Source organism: Bos taurus, chromosome 9, assembly GCF_002263795.3.
Source record: "Bos taurus isolate L1 Dominette 01449 registration number 42190680 breed Hereford chromosome 9, ARS-UCD2.0, whole genome shotgun sequence".
NCBI lineage: Eukaryota > Metazoa > Chordata > Mammalia > Artiodactyla > Bovidae > Bos > Bos taurus.
In genome coordinates this window covers 10,530,273-10,551,112 of record NC_037336.1, presented here as the reverse complement: position 1 = coordinate 10,551,112, position 20,840 = coordinate 10,530,273, and the positions used below count along the sequence as shown (strand labels likewise).

At 43.8% G+C, this 20,840-nt stretch overlaps 1 protein-coding gene and 1 non-coding gene across 2 annotated transcripts in view; both read left to right on the top strand.

Annotated features, from left to right (window-relative positions):
• Nucleotides 1-20,840, top strand: part of LOC132346186 (collagen alpha-1(I) chain-like) — a 98,905-nt gene that overhangs the window by 50,587 nt on the left and 27,478 nt on the right. The window contains exon 3 of the mRNA XM_059890027.1: nt 76-20,840. This exon is cut by the window's right edge and continues 27,478 nt beyond it. Coding sequence (XP_059746010.1) covers nt 76-1,383 — 1,308 coding nt within the window. The 3' untranslated portion in view covers nt 1,384-20,840. The remainder of the gene's footprint in view (nt 1-75) is intronic.
• Nucleotides 18,876-18,942, top strand: MIR30A (microRNA mir-30a). The gene has a single exon (NR_030969.1). It is a non-coding gene; the product is annotated as a microRNA mir-30a (primary transcript).

The following is a 20,840-nucleotide window of genomic DNA, read 5'->3' as shown; positions in this document are numbered from 1 at the left end:
TTCGGGGTGGGGAGCAGGACAACTACAAGGAGGAGAGTCCAGCGTCCCCACTTTCGTCTGCATCTCATACTCTAGTACCGCCCCGCAGCCCAGCGCTCCCCGGGACTAAATCTACGCTCGGCGGCTCCGCCCGGCCCAACCCACTGGCTCCGGCGGCGGTCCAGTTCCCCCACGGCCCTCGGAGCAGAAGGCTCCCAGGGCCCGGGGCGGGTGTGTTGCCGGAGTCGCCTCCTATTGGCTCGCCTCCCGGGGCCGGGCCGCGCTCTCCGGCTCCTGACTGGACGGAGCTGGCCCCAGCTGGCCTCACTCATTGGAGGGAGCGGACAGGGGCGGGGCCAAGGCGGGGCCGGGGCGGGGCGGGGCCGGGTCCTGACGGAGCGCGCCGGCGGCGGAGAGCGGAGCAGGGCTGAGCGGCTGCCGGGCCGGGGTTGCGGGCGGCGCGGAGCCTGCGGGAGTCCGGACGGCGCGGAGCCTGCGGGAGGCCGGGCGGCGCGGGGCGGCCGCCGGCGGGCGGTGCCGTCTCTCGCGGGGTGGCCGCTCCAGGGGCGCGCCTGTCAGCTCCCCTCGCCTCCCCGGCGGCGCCGCGGCCCGTCAGCTGTCAGGGGGCGGCGGGCGGCGCGGGACACAAAGGGCGCGCGGGCGGCCGGTGCGGGACTACGGCGCCGCCCGGCCCGACCCGACGGCCCCGCCGCGCCGCGAGGCCCGGGAAAAGTTTGCGGCTGGTCCGCGGGGCGACCCGGCCCCCGGGGGCTCCGGGGCGCGTCGTCGCGGGGCCGCGGTGAGTTGGCTTCGGGCCGCCAGGGCGGAGAGGGGGCGGCGGAGAGAGACCGGGGGATGGCCGGGGGCCGCGGCCTTGGGGGCGCGGGGGATGGGGGGGCCGGGGCGCGGGGCGCGGGCGGGGCGGGCGAGGCGCGAGGGCGCTCCCAGACCCGGGGCCCGCGGCCGGCCGCCTTCGCCCCCATGTCCTCCCCGGGGCTGCAGCTGCGCGACCATCGCGGCACCCTCCCCGCCACCCCACCCCCCAGATTCCGAGGCGAACTCGGGTCGCGGTTCTGCCTGGGCCTCAGTGCGAGCGGGACAGCGAAGCGCCGGGCCGAGACCTTGACGTGCGCCCGGAACCGCCCCCCCTACCCCACCACCCCCTTCAGTCCCGGAGAAGGAACTTGTCAGCCTCGTGTTTTCAAACATTTATATGTGAAGGTCGCTCTCCGGGTGCGGGGGGGAAATCCATTCCCCATGGCTTCTTTTTTAAAGCGCCTCAGGACTGACCAGCTTTGCGGCAGCCCTCGAAGTTGTATAGGGCCAGGCTGGGGACCGAGCCAAGCTCAAGGTGAAGTGCCAGGTGCCCCAGCAGCCCCTTCACGCCCTCCGGACTCTGTTTAGGAGGAAAACAGAGCTTTGGTTACCCCTGGGAGACAGTAAACAGGACGGCTGTTTGGTGGTGTTTTTCCAAATTGCTGCTGCTTTCTACGGAAAACTTTCCTGTGAAGGCTGTAGGGGAGGGAATTCTAGTTTCCGACGAAGTGAAAGAAGTGGTCACTTCCAACCAAAGTAAATCTTTAATGTAAATCTTCCCTGCAGGAGTGGTAACACACAATGCAAGTATATCTTGATCTAATTTTAATGAAGGGTTGAAAATAGCTGCTGTGTTCAGTTGTCACCGAGGCCAAAACGGCTCACTTACATAATCTTCTTTGTTGGGATATCTTAGTGACATGTATAATTTTGATAAATGATTAATGTTAAAGGTTTGGCCTTTAAATGGTATTGAAATAATGTCTTGAGAGGTTGTGTCGCAATACAGTGCAGTGTGAACTTTTGGTTATCTTGATAACCTGCATTTTTTCCGTACAAAGTGAAATGAAACATTTTCCCTAACCAGAATTGTCTCCACTATGAAATGTGGACTCAGTACTGAATCAGGAGAAATTATCTTATTCTCTGAATGATAAATTCCCCAGGTTTTCTCACTATTCATGCAGTGCCTTCTAGAGGCCAGGTGCTCCACTCAGCATTTTTTTTCTGCTCAAGAAGTTTATAATAACAAAAGTTGATTTTTTGAAACTATGAATGCATAAATACCAATACTCAACAAATATCTGCTGAATAAAATACCAGGTACTCAGATAAAAATAATAACTTCCCCATCCTTAAGGAGAATTGTTATGGTGCTTTAGGGGAAAGAAGAAGGTATCATAAAGATCCGACAGAAAAACTGAGCTTAATTCCAGTTTGTAGCCTGAAAATGTATAGCTTAAAATAAAGATACAGATTTGGAAAGAGACAAAGAACAATGATAGGGTTTCTAGGAGAAAGATAGTAATATTAACATAATACGTTTTATGACCTCACTGTCTTTGAAGAACACAACCTGTGAAGAGGTGTTTTTCTTAATCAGTAGCTGTTTGCATTGTGATTGAATGTCTAGTTAAACGTCCTAATCATATCCTTAATATTTTATTTGAGTGCTGTCTGGATTTTAAACTCATTTTTTTTTAATTGCTTGAAGTAAACTTTTCAGGGCAGTTCAGTTGAATGATAAAAAGTATAACTTTTGAAATCACTTAAATATTCAGTGAGAATATCATCTCCAGTCTTACACCAGATAGAAAGTAAGTACTGTCAGGAGCATCTTGCTGAAAGCGTCTTCACTCCGGACAGATGTTGGGGTGTGTGTGTGTGTGTGTGTGTGTGTGTGTATTAGTGACATCAGAAAAATAAGTCCCTAACATTTGTGAGTGTGGAAACTTCTGGAAAGCCTGGTGGCCTTATTTAAAAATAATAACCACTCCACCCAGAACCTGGCATTGCTTTGTGAACAAGCTGTCTTTATAGAATGTATGGTCACCTGAGAGCAAGTTTGCTGGTTGGGCAGCCCTGTAGGGCCTGGTCAGGGCTATGTATCGGAAATCGAGATCCTTAGACCCCCAGTATCAGACTCTGCTGTAGTTCTTGCAAAACTTCAGACTCCTGGGCGCCTTCCAATACTAGAAGAGTCAGACTATCTGTGAGCAGACTCTGGAACCTGTATTCTTCCCAGAAAGAGTTTATCACACTAAATCTTGAGAATTAATGTTAGTGTTTTCTTGCCAGTGTTTAATGGGAACTCTTGCTTTCCAGGAACACTGGAAAAGCCTCCCCATATGCCCAATGCTCTCATCACTTCTCCTCCAGCCCCAGATAGATTGGCTTCGCCTCTTAGTGGGGCTGTGTGGCCATGGAGCCCTCCTTGAACCGCTCCTACAGGCAGAATTAAGGTTGTCTCAAGGCACAAGGTCCAAGACAGCCCTCCTACTATGGGACCACCCCCATCCCCAGCGTGTGTGTGATCTGTCAGAGTGCCAGCTGCCTCCTCTTCAACTGTCCAGATAAGGTTTCAGGCAAATAATTGGAAAAGGACCCCAAGGGACAGGAGACCTGGGGAAGATCAGAGCAGGAATGCTGGGTGGAAAGCCGTGCCCTTGACACAATGCCACACTCACACTGGAAGAGTTTAGTCCGGAGGCTGACAGTCGGCAGTCAGGTGTGTGTGGTGAAGGCACTTGGCCTTCTCCTCCAAAACTTTCATCTACAAACCATATGTTAGTCGCTCAGTCATGTCTGAGTCTTCGTGACCCGCCAGGCTCTTCAGTCCTTGGAATTCTCCAGGCAAGAATACTGGAGTGGGTAGCCCATCCCTTCTCCAGGGGATCTTCCCAACCCAGGGATTGAACCTTGGTATCCTGCATTGCAGGATTCTTTACCATGGGAGCCACCAGGGAAACCCACAAACTGTATATTAGCTCTTATAACTTCTGTATCCATAAAATCCCTAACACATAGTCAGGATTTTCTTGGTTATGGAAAAAAAAACGGGAAGATTCAAAGCCTCGGCTGAAGAGTCAGCCACACCTGATTGAAGTCCTGACTTTGCCATTTACTACGTAGGTGACCCCATAAGCTTTGGTTTCCATACTTAAAAATGAGGATAGTGGTTCCTGCCACCTGGGAGTTGTTTGGGGAATTATGTAAGGTACCAATTACTGGCCGCTAATAACTGGCACTCAATATATACTCCATATGTGTAGCTTTTACTTTGGTAACTTTTCGTAATTCCTTTTTAAGCCTGGGGAGTTGCTGTGAAAGAGGGACAGAAGAGGAAGGCAGTGCCTAGAAGTGGACACAGGGAAGGTCACCTGCCAAGCGGTCACAGTGGAGCCGAGGGCCAGGGGCCAGAGGGGGTGCCCGCCACGGCTCCCGCTTACAGCCCGCTGTTGACGGCCGCCCCTCCCCTCCCTTTTTGTGCCACCTTATTTGGCACGTTATGTATTTCTTAGATTCAGTGAGAAAACCATGGATGATGTGGTCTGCCTCAGAACTGTAACCCTGGATTTGGATTTTAATATCAGTGATCCTCAGCCTACAGAGACTTGATGGTGGCTGTCTCTTCCCTCCCTGGGCTCTAGCTTTTGGAATCATTGAAGGAAGATGTTTCTATCTCTGACCTCATACGAATAGACCCAGAATTAAACTGCAAGTTTGCCTTTGCAGAGAGAGGTATGCTGTCAACACACGGGGCCATGATTTGAGAGGTTCTTGCCTGCTGACGTCTAAAACATCTTTACCTTCTAGAGCTTTTAGACTTTTCAGAGTACCCTTTTCTCGCATCAGCTCACTAGTTTCCTTACAACAGCCCTGTAATACTATGAATATTACTAGACCCCTACGAGGCACTTTGGATCTTTCTCTCTCCCCATCTCCATTCTTTCTGGCAAACCTATCGCGAGGTTAGCCTTTTCTGTCTTTGTCTCAGTTTTCTAAAGTAGAAATCCTTTTCTCCCTCTTTGTCTGTCCCACCTCCTCCTGTTCTAAAGCCAGGGTCCCCATCCGTGCATGGAGAGGTGCTTAGCTCACCCACCAGGGGCCTTAGCTCACCATGCTTCCCTCTTCAGTGAGGCCTCCCCGCCAACCATCTACATTCTACTCATCTTCAATTTCAAGCTCGTCTTGGAACCTTCCCAGACAGATCATTAACATCTTAAAGATTCCATCTTCCTCTGAATTCCGATGGTAGTCACTGCTATTTGGTTACTTATCACCTGCTGTTAAAGTCCTAATGGAGAACCAGTCTATGATAGATTTGATTCAGACAAGAAAATGCTGAACTAAGTAACACTGGGCTTGCTGTCTGGTAGGGGGCCATGGGGACCAGGCCAAGTTGCTCTGCCTTTTTGCTTCTGTTTCCTGTGAATGTGGAGAGGTTTGGGCCAGATGATGTTGATAATGATTCCTGCTCCTTCTGAGGTTCTGGGGCAATTTGGCCTTCCTTAATGGATGGAATGGGGGCTCTTACTGAGTTAGTGGGTGACAGTGTCCTGAATGGGCACTGGTCGTGTTCTGTCCCACAGATACTAAAGTGGGTAGTTTTCAAATGCCAGGTGCCTTTGGGGATAAGTTATTTAACCACAGGTATTCAGGGAAGGTTTGTGGGTGGATGAATTTGCAGAATGGTGTATTAGGGCAATAAAGGATCAGCTCTGTGAATGACTTCCTTTGAAGTCATGGAATAAATAGGATCAGCTATTGGATATACTCTAGTCTTAACATTTATGATTTACTTTGTGTTTCATCCTTATTGGTTAGTGACATGTAGATATGCGTGCAAGTACATGCATGACATGCACATTACCCTTAAGAAGGGTGCCCCTAAATCGTGAGGTACTATTATGCACTGACCAGCCTTAAGAAGAATATCTCTTTAAAGTGTGTTGACATTTAATTGACCTTTGAAAGTTCATTCTGTTAATCATACTCAAAGTGCTAAAGCTATGGTTGACTGCTCTGGTGTTTTTACATTCAGCCGTGCTTAGCATATAAATTCTTCAGCATAATTGTTACTTATTTAGCAGGGTTTCCTTTCTTCCTTGAAAATGTGAGTTGTGTTTTATTTTTGTATTTTTTTTTTTAAATTTTGCCTCAGGCTTGAGGGTGTCAGAGGTTTGAATTGAAATGTTTTCCTGCCATTAGTTGTATGGGGTGTGACTTCTTAAGATAGGAGTAATGGAAATTTCTTGTTTAATGGAGGCATACTTTGCTTCTGGCAGAAGTTAGAACTCTTCAAGGTATAATGCTAAAATTTAGAGAAGCTTAAAACTTCAACACTACATATTTTTAACATAATAAACTTGGAAAATCTTTCAAGTCCATTTCTGTAGATTAAAACTATCAGTGCTAATACTTTTTATTAAACAAGGATTCAAAGGATTTATTTTTAAAGCAAATTAATTATATTCCTTGAATTACTCTGAGTAGTACTTTATTTTATTATAAATGATGTATTTTGTTTAAAAAAACATCAATCAAATATATTTCTTTCTTAAAGCTTAATGTTTTATTACTGTCAGCCAGAGAACATCAAATGAAATGTCTAATCATTTCTGAGTGTTAAATTTATTAACTATGGAAATTTTTTAATAATTAGTTGCCTTACAGGTCTCTAAATTAGTATTTCTGATACTTGTAGGAAAGTAGTACTTTTTTTGCTAAATATTGATAGAAAAATTAAAACATGGAATTGCCAGTTTGGGGGTACCTGTAAGACTCCAGACATTTTAAAAAATATTTTTGTCTTAAAAGCAATTTTTAAATAGGGAAGATTCAGTTAAAACCAGAGCTTTTATATTCATGAGGTAATTTTGTACTTCTGAGGTATGTAGCTCCGTATTTGGAATGCATTTGTTCCCTGTTTATACTAGGTTTTGGAGTCATTATAATATTTATTTAGTCACACATTACAAGCACAAGAGATAGTCTCACTCCATGAAGCTGACCTTATTTTCTCATCGTTGTCTCCCTTTTGTTCATATTGCCCTGTATTTTTTCTCTGCCCTTTTCTGTCCTCAGTTTTACAACCTACAACTGTCCTTTTCATCTCATTATAGCCTCACCCCAAAAGAAAAATTCCTTTTCCTTTACATGTTTAACTTCAAACTCTTACCATTTTTTAGAAGAGACAATGAAGCTTCTTAAATAATAGTAATAGTAGTATCTATATAGTATTAATACAAAGCTTCCCTGGTGGCTCAGAAGGTAAAGAATCTGCCTGCAATGCAGAAGACCTGGGTTCAATCCCTGGGTTAGGAAGATCCCCTGGAGAAGAGCATGGCAACCCACTCCAGTATCCGTGCCTGGAAAACCCCATGGACAGAGGAGCCTAATGGGCTGCCATGCATGGGGTTGCAGAGTCAGACATGAAAGAGTGCAAGTGACTGTAGCGCCGAGTGGTCGGATTCAGTACACCCCAGACTCTGTGTGAACTCTCACACTTCCATTCTAAAATCTGTGGTTTCAACACATGTGTTCCTTCCTCACTATAGAAGTGTCTCAGGACCAGGCCAGAAGCACTTTAACACAGAACACGAAGGTACGACGCTTACTTGGGCCGTCCCTTGGCAGTCCTCCTGGACTGGTGACCCAGAGTGACAGAATCAATGTATTTGCTCTCCTTTTCTGTTTGAAGTCTATTTTATCATCATAAAGCACTTTCTGTCCTTTGAATCACGGATGGTTTATTTTCATTTTATTTAGCAGATTCTTACCTTGTACTTTCACGTGCCAAACCCTTTCTAAGCACTTTACAAGTTTTAGTCTATTTGGTCCTCTCACCCCTGTAGCTGTTCTATATAGTTACAGTCATTATACTTTTACGATTGAATAAGGCACAGAGTTTTATTTTAGAGTAGGGCTTGGGTTGAGGGCAGCTAGGAAGTGTGAACGGAGGGGACAACTGAGCCGCAGTGCTGAGAATCAGCAGAGATGTAGAAGAGTTTGGGGAAGACGACCTTCCATGGATGGCATCAGGGACTCAGCTGGGCCCGATTGCAAAGTCCAGCGTGACTTCCTTCCTCGATCGTCAGTCGTGGGAGTAGAAGCAAAGGCCAGACCAGAGAGAGGAGCCTCTCCAGGCCTGGAAACAGTGGTCCTGTCTGAAGACCCAGCTGCAGGCCTCAGCCACTGGTCAGCCTGAGAGAGGACAGGGTCCCTTGGGGGCCCGCTGTGCCTCACTCCTTCCGTTTCTGGGACTCTAGCTTCTTTTCCCCTAGAGGGCTCAGCCTCTTTCTCAGCTGGAAGTTCGGGTGGTACAAAAATGAGTGAACACACTCTGCCCTGTCTTAACCCCAGCCCACTCCATTCTTGCTCTTTGCCCTATTGTGTGTATTACTTTGACAATATTTTCAGCGATGGCTGTGTGTGTGGTGTTGTGTGAAGTTCAGAGACGGATGGTGAGCAGGGAGACTGAAGGATAAAGCTGTCTTCTGTCAGAACTGGGGAATAGCTGACACTGGGAGATACAGAGAAAGGAGACAAACAGGGACAAGAGGAGATACACTGAAGGAAAAAAGGGAAAGAAAAGAATAAAAAGTATTACTGATTTGTTTCACACCCACATTCGCTCCCCAACTTCACTGAAACAGAGGCAGTTTCAGTCCCTTCTGTCTGACCTGAAGTTTGCCAGGGAGTTAAGCATGGTGGGAGTGGAAAATTTCTCCCTTTTGCATTTTGAGACTTGGGTGTGCTGCTTTGAGATGCCACTGGTATCTAAGTAATATTTGTTTATACTGGATATTTTTCTCTGTAGCCTTTGTGGATGGGGCTTAGAATACAAACAGTCCTGTTAGCAGAACTGCAGGTACTCAATTGCTGTGTTTATTTTACTAGTTAAAAAACTGCTGGAGCCTTAAGAGTTCTGAGCATATTTTAAAAAATACCAGAGGCAAGTTTAAAAAGTGCTTTAGAAAAAAAAAGGTAAGAAAAGTTAGAACTTTCAGGCTCTGGAATGCCAACCAATGCAGTAGGTTTTTTTAAAGTTCATGGTTTCAAAGACTGACTCAGACTCATTAATTATTTTTTCACAGTGGCTTTAAAGTGCTTTTCTTGTAGATAAGTCCTCTTAATAGTTTAGGTATTTGTTCCATAGGATGTAAAACTAAGGTTACTTCTTTTGGAGAATTTAGGATCTTTTTGGATGCTGCTTAAATCATCTCTAATGACTTTACTTGGTCAGATCACAGGCCTGAAAGTATTTCCTTAAGAATTTCTAATTATATTGGAATAGAATCATTGAAATTGTGACACTTCTAAAAAGTCCAAAGTAGGTAGTTAATTTTACCCTTAAACTTTCTGATAATTCATTTTATGTCCCATTGAAGTCTCTCTTTATCCTGTTCCTTGTAGAATGGTACCCTATTCAGTAGCATTTATGAAAAACACCCAGTTTAAATAAAAATTGTTGAGCTAATCTAAGTGATATAACTATTGATTTGAAGACATTATTTTTAAATAGTTATTCAGCTTTCAGGTAGAGGGTACTGGCCTTAACAGATTTATTAATAATTAGATCCCTCTCAATAAAACAAAGGAAAAAATTTTTTTTTATCATTGCATGGCAGTAACAAATTCTTGAAGTAGCATTTCAAGAATCACAGATTACCCTTAGAAGTAGAAAGAGGGGAAGGGAAGTTTTTTCTCATATGTTCTGTTTTCATTTATCCATTTTCTCTCCACTTGTCCATCCTTTCCTTTAATCATGGAAATTTTTATTTTTCTCCACTGTCCATCAAATGTTCTCCATTTGTATGTCCCAGATCACTGCCACACCAAGATTCCTTAGGATTAGAAACCCAAGTCTCTGGAAGGTGATGGAAACCATCCCATACTTTCTCAGACTCTCTCCTGGAAGCAGAAGGAGCAAAACAGTAGTTGGTGATTTGTCACTGTCGCTCCTGTGGCTGTTTGGTTGACCTCAGCATTTTTACCTCCACGCTTAATACTTATATCCACAAATGGAGTCGGGGCCAGTCACAGTGTGTCTCATCATCTGCTGTCCCTTGTGGTTCAAATTTAGCACAAACCTGCTGTGAGCGCATGTTAATTAGGTGAATAGAATAGGATGAAATTTTAACAGCTTTTTTAATAACTATTCTTCTTTGAGTTCAAGTATTTTTTTTAATAATTTTACTTATTCAATCTTATGTTTGGCTGTGCTGAGTCTTCACTGCTGGGCTTTTCTTTAGTTGCAGTAGGGGGTTCTCTCTGCAGTGGCTTCTCTCGTGGCAGGGCATGGGCTCTAGGGTGCATGGGCTTCAGCGGTTGCAGCCCCCGGGCTCCAGAGCACAGGCTCAACAGTTGGGGCACACGGGCGCGGTTGCTCCGTGTCATGTGGGATTTTCCCCAACCAGGGACTGAACCCATGTCTCCTGCATTGGCCGGCAATTCTTTACCCCCAAGCGACCAGGGAAGTCCCTCAAGTATGATTTTTATCTTACAAGTTTACAGTTATTTTGTTGAAAATCTGGAAAATCTTTCCATGGCAACTAAGCCCGTGTTAGAACAGTGTAAGTCAAACATTGCTGCTAAGTCACTTCAGTCGTGTCCGACTCTGTGAGACCCCATAGACGGCAGCCCACCAGGCTTCCCCGTCCCTGGGATTCTCCAGGCAAGAACACTGGTTGCCATTTCCTTCCCCAATGCATGAAAGTGAAAAGTGAAAGTGAAGTCGCTCAGTCGTGTCCGACCCTCAGCGACCCCATGGACTGCAGCCTACCAGGCTCCTCCGTCCATGGGATTTTCCAGGCAAGAGTACTGGAGTGGGGTGCCATTGCCTTCTCCGAGTCAAACATTAACTTGCAGTAAAAGTCTGATGAAAGTGTCTTTGATTTTGAGATGCAGTGAGCTATGTCAGGTGAATTTGCCCACTCTCCATATGAAATACTCTGGTGTTGGGCCCCGAATAGACAATTTTTGTCACGTGTGCCACCGGTATAAAGTATATGAGCCTCTCTTTTTCTGTGACTTATAGCCCAGTCACCATACCAGACAGCATTGGAGATAATTAAGACAATAGAAAGTTTCGTAAGTCACTGCTAACTGCTGTGTCTATCAGTGTCGTCTCAGCCGTTCTGTAGTCTGCTATTTTAAAGTGTGTGGGTGTGGGAAGTGATGGTGAATGAAGGCAGGGTTAATGGTGATCCTTTGTACTAAGAAAAATCACACTGGTTAAGGGAAGTCGGCTTCCATGATTGGTGTATGTTTATTTTTTAAAAAATCCTTCCGACCCTGCCCCACTCCAGTTCCCATTGCACCTCATCAATTCAAGCAATGAAGGAATTAGAGTCATAGGATTTTATGGCTAGAAGAATTTTAGGATCTGATTTACCCTCTCATTACAGTTGAGAAAAAGGGTATCCAGTGAGGTCAAATGAGATCATGTAACGAGTTTAAAGGCCCAGATGACACTAGTAGTTTATTTCCATTAGTGACCGCTGTTCTGATGAATCTGCCCTAACATGTCCACAATGAGAAGGAGAAAAGGAAAATAACTAGCATGTGGATGGTCCTGTCTCACACAGCTCTCAATCACTTCTGAGAAGAGCTCTATGAGGTGGAGATCAGCTGTGATAGATTTCTATCCACAGAGAAAATAGGCTCGACGAAGGGCAGGGGCCTGTGCAGGACGGTCATCCCCCAAATGGGCCCAGGACCCCATCTCCCCACCTCGGCAGAAGCACCAGCTAGTCTCGAGACAGATCCCCGAGACCCCGGAGGAGAGTCACAGCTTCATATGGAGGCTCTGGCTGTCAACTTGGACCAGTTATTAGCTGTTGTCTTATTTCATCATTTTTAAAGCGGGGAAAGGCACTTTTTAAAGAGCTGGGAGCTCATAAACTTTTCTAAAGAAAGATGCTGAATAACTCTGAATGAGATGTGTTCTGAGACTCTGCTAACCAACATTTCAGACATTCAGCCAGAATATATGGATCCCCTCCCATGTGTCAGGCACCTGTGAACTGCTCCAGCAGCCACAGCCATGACTGAGATAGAATCGCCGCCTTCAGGAAGGAGGCTTGCACAATCTTCTGTCCCTTCAAAGATTTCTCCAGATTGAAAACTGGGTTTGAGAAATGTCTAGTGCTGTCTGCATTATTCTTGAGATGAAAGAGATACTAATTCCTATGTCTGAAACAAGTCAGCATTTTCAAAATAATTGTATTAGAAGTACTACCATTAAAGAAAACTTGTAAAATTCAGAAAAGTAGAAGGGAAACAAATAATATATGTGTATTCTGAATTTTTAACATGATAATGTGTATACCATACATGCAGTTTTATCTTGGCTTTTCCTTAACTTGTGGGGATAGCGGATGCTCTCCATCATTGCAGAGCTTTGTAAATATGTTTTAACAATTGCATAATCTATTTGATTTACAAACACAAAACCAGGATCGGTTGGAATTCTGAATTCTGCCATGTGATTATAATGGTGAAATGCATCTTAAACTCACCTGACGTCCCTTTAGAAACAGACCTTGTGTTTCAACAGGAATGGGGCATACTCTTCCTCGGAAATCCGAGGGACAGGAGCCCCTGAAAGGGAGGCGCTGGGCCAGCCAGTGGCCTGAGGGCTGCAGCCTAGAAATGGCTGACTGTGGCAGGGACGGGGACTGGAGGGGTGGGATGGAAAGCCCCTGATTCGCCTGGATTTGGGATGCCCTGGCTCTCTGGAATCCCCCTCCCTAGTGAGGACACAGCCCACGCAGAAGAGCAGGGGTCAGGGCAGGTTACAGGACAGAGGAAGAACCACCCAGAATGCCCTGATAAGCCTGGAGAGCCCCATTCTGGGGGACCCTGGCCTGAACTGGAAATCAGTACCATTTTAAAGGACTGTTTGGCCACACTACATTTTTGTTTATTTATTTATTTTTAGTTGGAGGATAATCGCTTTATAACGTTGTGTTGGTTTCTGCCATACATCAGCATGAATCAGCCATAGGTAACACACGCGCTTCACTCCTGAACCTCCCTCCCACCCCATCCTCCCCTCTAGGTTGTCACCGAGCACCAGGCTGAGCCCCCTGTGCTACACAGGGGCTCCCCATTGGCCATCTGTTTTATACATGGTAATGTATATATTTCAATGCTACTCTCTCAATTTGTCCCACCCTCTCCTTTCCATGCTGTATCCATAAGTCTGTTCTGTACTTTGAGTCTCCATTCCTGCCCTGCAGAGAGGTTCATCAGTACCACTTTTCTAGACTCTATATATGCATTAATACACAATATTTATTTTTCTTTCTGACTTACTTCACTCTAGTGAAAGTAGCTCAGTCATGTCCGACTCTTTGCGAGCCCGTGGACTCTACAGTCCATGGAATTCTCCTGGCCAGATTACTGGAGTGGGTAGCCTTTTCCTTCTCCAGGGGATCTTTACAACCCAGGGATCAAACCCAGGTCTCCCACATTGCAGGTGGATTCTTCACCAGCTGAGCCACAAAGGAAGCCCAAGAATACTGGAGTGGGTAGTCTGTCCTGTCTCCAGCAGATCTTTCTGACCCAGGAATCGCAGGTGGATTCTTTACCAACTGAGCTATCAGGGAAGCCCACACTCTGTATGAAGCTCTCGGTTCATCCACCTCACTAGAACTGACTCAAATTTATTCCTTTTTGTGGCTGAGTAGTATTCCATTGTATATATGAACCACAACTACTTTATCCATTTATCTGTCAGTGGACGTCCAGGTTGCTTCCATGTCCTGACTATTGTAAATAGTGCTGCAATGAACATTGGGGTACATGTGTCTTTTCAGTTATGGTTTTCTCAAGATATATGCCCTGTAGTGGGATTGCTGGGACGTATGATAGTTTTATTGCTAAGTTTTTAAGGTATCTCCATACTGTTCTCCATAGTGGCTGTATCAATTTGCATTCCCACCAAGAGCGTTTCTCCACACCTTCTCCAGCATTTATTGTTTATAAATTTTTTGATGATGGCCATTCTGACCAGTATGAGGTGATACCTCTTTGTAGTTTTGATTTTCATTTCTCCAATAATAAGCAACAGTGAGCATTTTTTCATATTTATTAGTCATCTGGATGTCTTCTTGGAGAAGGCAATGGCAACCCACTCCAGTGCTCTTGCCTGGAAAATCCCATGGACGGAGGAGCCTGGTAGGCTGCAGTCCATGGGGTCGCAAAGAGTTGGATGTGACTGACTGACTTCACTTTCACTTTTCATTTTCATGCATTGGAGAAGGAAATGGCAACCTACTCCCGTGTTCTTGCCTGGAGAATCCCAGGGACAGGGGAGCCTCGTGGGCTGCCATCTATGGGGTCACACAGAGTCGGACATGACTGAAGTGACTTAGCAGATGTCTTCTTTGGAGAAATGTCTGTTTAGGTCTTCTGCCCATTTTTTGATTGGATTGTTTTTCTCATGGCAACACAACATTTTTAATCAACTATCCTTCAATAAAGATAAAGTTAAAAAGAAATATTTTGAAAAAAGCACAGCATTGTAAATCAACTATATGTTAATAAAAATAAATTTTTTAGAAGGAAACCAAAATCTGGAAAATAGATGTTCTCATTATTACTGGAACCATAGATTCTAGGCCCTCTTAACTGACAGAAAAAAAAATGTATATGTGTGTGTATGCGTGCATATGTGTGTATACCAACCCATCCATGTACATATTATCTATCTACCTAATAATGTGTATATCTCCACCTGTATTGATATTAAACTAAACATGGATTCATAAAAATAATTAATGAGAGTTTAGGAAATGGATATATATATATGATGAATGAATTGGTGACTGAATGAATTGTTTTCTCACAAAGGATCTAGATATTTGTTTCTGCTCTTAAAAGTTGGCTTCACTTACTAATTTTTTACACGCACTTTATAATGAAAACACAATTTTTATTGAATAATTATTAACTAGCTTGTATTTATTCAAACTCACACCCTCCTGAACTCCCTGAATGATTTCAGAAGAGCTTACAGTAAGCAAGACTTCAGATTGGGAGAGTGAGCAATAGCTGGGACTCCAGCTGCCCAAGTTTAGCGTCACCACATGTGTAATGATGGTGAGAGCAAATGCTTCATCATACCAGGGCACACATAAAACACGATTGTGCATAGGCATTACTCAGAACACAGCAACGGTTGTGTCAAAGTAAGGCTATAGACTTGAGTACACATGGTTTACCTAGCTTAATTCTTAGAGAATGTCAGTGGAACAAAAATTTCATTAATTTCTGGAGTAGAAGAAATTTTCCTCTTTATAACTCTGTAGGGTCTGTACTATCCCAGACAATGCTTTTCTTCCTAGAATTTGAGTTTTTTAATTTTCCATGTGTGCACAATCCATGGGAAATTGTTTCCAGTAAATTCCTACAGCCTTCAGCCATTTTCAAGGTGCAAGGACCCAGGAGATTTGTGTTTCTATTAATTACGAAAAGAAAATAGAAACGGAAAATCCATCGTCATTGTTATTAGCAAGGAATATAATGAGCATTAGAAGCCTCTGAATTAGCCTAAAAGCAGTGTGGACTACTAAATATCAAGTATAAATAGAAGATGAAGATGAATTTTAAAGGGCAGAATTCTGTTTGTACATTTACTTTCACATCAGATTAGTTCTACATATGCTTTCTACAAAAGGAACTGGAGAACACTTGTGTTTCTTGTCTTTACTTAGATGGATTTTCTGAAGGAAGAGCTAAGCCAGTGCCAGGATGCCCTTGTCTGAGCCCTTAGGCCCTAGAGAGGCAGATGAAAGGATGCGGCTGCAGAGCCCGGATGCTGGGCCCTGCACTGACATGGAACGCTCCCTTTCTGAGAGAGCATTGTAGATGCTCAGGACCAGAGCAGTGGGGGTGGGTGGACAAGGGCGAATGGAGAAGGTGGGGAGGGCAGGCCAGCCACATGCACCCCTGCATTCCCATGGCCAAAGGAGACTCCTAGTATCAATTAGTCAACAGATAGAGCGATGGTAACTCCCGCCCCCTGCTGTTTAGTGCCTGAACTCTCACCATCAAGGATGGGTCTTTAACTTCAATACTCTGATGTGTCAAAATCCAGAGAATTGGGTTTAGGAAGAATGGGAGGTGGGGAAGCTTGAGTGGCTGTCTTATTTTAAGCTATCCTTAATTATGCATAGCTTAGGAAAATTCATGACGACAGAGTCAACAGGAGGGTTCAAGACTGAAAGATACAGGGTAGGTAAGGAAAACTTGTAAACTTTATCCAGGAGCAGTGCTGTACCATCCACCGTCAGAAGGAATGAATTCTTCAAGCACTTCCCCGGTGCTCCTGTGGTTAAGACTTTTAACTTCCAATGCAGGGGATACTGGTTTGATTCCTGATCAGGGAGCTAGGATCCCACATGCCATGTGTCCAAAAAACCAAAAACATTAAAGAGAAACACTGTAAAAATCCAATAAAGAGTTTAAAAATAGTCCACATCAAAAAAATCTTTAAAATAAGCTAATATGCTGCTGCTAAGTCACTTCAGTCATGTCCGACTCTGTGTGACCCCATGGATGGCAGCCCACCAGGCTCCCCCGTCCCTGGGATTCTCCAGGCAAGAACTCTGGAGTGGGTTGCCATTTCCTTCTCCAATGCATGAAAGTGAAAAAGTGAAAGTGAAGTCGCTCAGTTGTGTCCAACTCTTTGCGACCCCATGGACTGCAGCCTACCAGGCTCCTCCATCCATGGGATTTTCCAGGCAAGAGTACTGGAGTGGGGTGCCATTGCCCCAGACTATAAAACATGACCAGGGTATAGACATCCAGTGCTACACCTTCAGGTGAGGAGACTTTTAGGAGCCTTGTCTTAACAGGGCTAGAGCAGCCTGTTTCCTGTGGTTTTGAATTAATTTTGTTGGTCACATTTCTCAGTTAGTGACAAGATATTGTAGTCCTGAGCAAATTTACTTAGTTCCATCTTTCTAGATTAGTGGTTCTCTGCCAGGAAAGTACAGCAGAATTGTTGTATAGCTTTTGCCAATTGCTCTCAGCGCTCCCCTCATCTGAAAAAGAATTAGAGTGTGGACGGGGCAAGAGACAGGCCAGGTGTGTGAAGTTAGAAGACTCTGTCCTGATAAGCCTATTACCAGCCTCTCATTTTAAGAACTGCTATTCCAAGTGGAACCGATACTGCTTAATAACCAGAAAACAAGGAAATAGTTTAAACTAAATAACTTTAAGTCTCACTCAAACTGGCAAAATTGTTCAGCAGCTTTTGGGGATAAATCTGCTTTACCTTTCACATGGATTTCCTCTAGTTGGTCTCTTGCTAAAAAGGAAGGCTGTACATACAGGCAGTGAAGCATTCTTTTGATGCCTGTTAAATGCCCTTCCCTTTACGAATCCTTGTAACTAAGATCTTATGATCTTTGGTGCTTTATTTGGAGGATTTTTTTTTTTAATGTTTATTCATAGAGCTCTGAGCAAAGTCTGGATCTTCAAAGCTGTGCTAAGGTTTACTATCTTTTTCAACATTCACTGAATTGTTATGTGAGGTGGTTTGCCTAGTTTGCACTAGGCATTTTTAATTTAAAGCTATTATTGAAAAGTGGTAAGATTCCAAGGCAAGTAGGGGATCTGTCACTTGGAGAAAAATTTATGGGAGTAAAAATATTCTTTTTGTAAACAGTTACTGCTCTACAATGTCTTCCCAGGGTGAGGCTTGGTATTCATCTGTTTTAATTAAAGAGTATCCTGCCTGTCTGTTTGTGACCAGCTCATAAGAAGGGGGTATCTTGGTGAGAAGTTCACAAGGTTGGAAGCTGTAGCTGAGTTTGCTGAACCGACTCAAGCCCTAGTCAGCAGTGGTATATGAATGCCAAGCACTAAGAATTTCTGGAATGTAGAATCGCACAGCACTGATAAAGTTTGCTTTGTTCCCCTGTGTGACTTGACCCATTGAGAGAAGATGTGGTTCCCTAGGAAGTTTTAATAGTTCAAAGTCCTTAGTTAATAAAGAAAAAGGCCACAACATAATTCAGCTTGTTTTCACCTGCTGCCTCAAAGATTAACTTTCTTAACATTAAGGAGATAGAGTTACACTTTGCTTTGAAAAAGTAGTTTGTGGAGCACTTCACGTTCGTTCGTTTCACTAAACATGACAGTGTTTGTGTGGATTTGGTTTTTGTTTGGGGTTTGGTGTCACAAACTAAGACTTCTGCAACTTAAGAACCTTCTGGTAACATCATCTAAAAACAAATCTTGGGGAAAGGCACACCCACTTCTTTGTATCAACTTAATCTCTCACTAGGCGAGGAGGGGTTTTGAATTACTTCAGGAAAGCAGTGACTAATAGAGCCTACCCTCCAGTTTTCCTCATTTATTTTCATAAGAGAATGGGAGTGGAATTCAAAACATTCAGATCTGGAGTTAATGTACGTCACCCTGTCAGCAACTGACAGGCTCTGTGTTTTTCCAGTGGGAAAACTTTGACCCACAAACTGATAGACGCCTGTTACAGGCTTTGCTATTCCTTCTGTTTCTCTCCTGGTTATTGCTTACTCGTTCAAAAACCAGCTGACTGTACAGGTTGTCTCTAGGAGCAGATTTCAGGGCAAAGGTGATACATAAAAGCAGTGCGTAAGTCTTTTTTTTTTTTTTTGGTCAGAATTTATAGAGTTTGAAATAAAAATCTTATGTTTTCATTGAGACTCTATATGTATTTAATGTTAAATGTGCACTTTATCTTATTAGCATGATTTAACTTGTATGTTTATTCATTTTCACTCAAAGAAAGATTTTAGTTATATCACGCATGTTAAGGAAACCTACCATTGCCTGTGTGTTCCTTGTCACTAACAGTAATGGATGAATGCCATCGGCATTCATTGTGTTAGATTATCAAAGGATTTTATAGCAATCTGGCAGATGCATAAGAGACATGCATGAAGCTTTGGATTTGAGACATTCTCTAGAATGTTTCAAAGTTTGGGAGAAGACTTAATGGTGTGCAGAATTGCTGCCTGTCTGTCTTAGGGACCCTCAGGTAACCAGACAGCAAGGAGTGTCCCTGTGACAGTGAGCGGCTGTAAACATCCTCGACTGGAAGCTGTGAGGCTGCAGAAAGGCTTTCAGTCGGATGTTTGCAGCTGCCGACTGCCGCCCACGTCAGGAGCCCCCTTAGGAGCAGTGGCCTCCTTGACTCCACTGGACACTGTGCTCTCCTGGGAATACGTGTTCACATCCTTGCGTGAGAATGGTACAGGTTCAGTAACTTTTAAACCCATCCCTACATTTTCATTAGAGCAGGAGAGGTGCTCTGTTTGTATAGGGATTTTGCTACATCAAAAGAAAAAAAGAAGAAAGAAAAAAGTAAAATATTCCTAAGAAAAGTGAGGGAATGTATTACAGTATTTTTGTTCTTAGAAAAAAAGTGTTCTAGGACACTATTTCCACAAATCAGCCTCAAAAGGAATTTTTTTTGTCCTGCTGTTTATATTTACCTGTAATTTCAAAATAAGTGCTTTTTACAGCCATTTGCAAATATTTCTATTAATAAATCTAAATTTCTTGAAAAAGAAAAAGTAAAGGCCAGAGTAAAGAGTTAATTCACTTTCACATTATTTGGATTAAACCTCTTTTACTGTTTATAGGTTTAGTCTTTAAGTAATAAAGTCATTTTCAGTTTAACCAAGTGCCTAAAATAAACTAACATTGACTCTACTAACTCTTATTTAAGAAACCTATTTGTTCCTGTTTTAACTGATGAGAACAGAATTTTAGGCATTTGTTGATACTGACTCCATGCAAATGAGCTGTTATCTTTGCTTTATGTAATAGCATATATCTCTTTAAAATAATACAAAATGCTATCCTAGATATAGGAAGGCAGCCTAAGATGTTTAAAAGTCTCTTCTTGTGGATCTCTGTGAAGGACCTAATTTCTAACTTGTCCTTTTTGTAAATCTGTATTTGCCTTATGGCAGATTTGTTTAATATGAGACATTTAAATAGTGGGAAGGAGACAGACACTTTAAGAGGAGATGAAGGTGGCATCCTTTGCCCTCTAAAATGCAGTATCTTCTACACGTGAATATTGTCAGTAATACAGAAATTAGTTCCCTGTTCACTGCCCCCTGATGACATCAATGTGTGTGTACGTGCTCAGTTGCTAAGTCGTGTCCCACTCTGCAACCCCATGGACTGCAGCTTGCCAGGCTCCCTTGTCCATGGGATTCTCCAGGCAAGCTACTGGAATGGAAATTTCCTCCTCCAGGGGATCTTCCCAAACCAGGAATGGAACCCACGTCTCCTGTGTCTCCTGATTGGCAGGTGGGTTCTTTACCATTGCTGCACCCGGGAAGCTGATGGTGTCGGTAAGAGTGTTTACTGAAGCAGTGGGACATAGTGCTACTTGAATATCGTGATTAAGTGGGATGGAGAGAGAGCTGTTTAGAAATGCCTTCACATTCTCTGCATACATAAAGCTTCTAAGTGGGAAAAAAAAAAGTCAGTCACACCGGCCACTGGCCATGAGAGATCAGTAGATTAGATACCTCTGAGCCAGGGGCAAGAGGGGAGGGACTTCCATCTGCTAGGCCCTGGGATGTGTAGCTGAAAATGTGGCCTGTTCTTTAATAGGTAAACTTAAAACACTCTGGGGGAATAACTCAGCTGTGTCACAAGGAGATGGTTGCAGGAGGAATGAGTGAACCCTCCCCTGCTCTTTGACCTTCACTCCCTTCAGCTCAGATTCCCCTTCCTTGCCTCACTGCCCCCTAAATTTTCCATTTCCCATCTCTCTTTGGTTATTTCCTTCATTTAAGTAATTACTTGTTGGAACATTTTAATATGTAAAAAGTACAGCCTTCTTAAATACTCTTATGAACAAACTACAAACCTCCAGAAAGCCTTCTGGCTAGTTCTGAAATTAATGCCTATTATTCACTGTTTTATGTGCCCCCTATTTCCATGGTGACAATGTAAAATGCTGCATTAAGATAGTATCAAAAGTGTGCTATATATATTTGGAATAAGATCTGGATGCAATT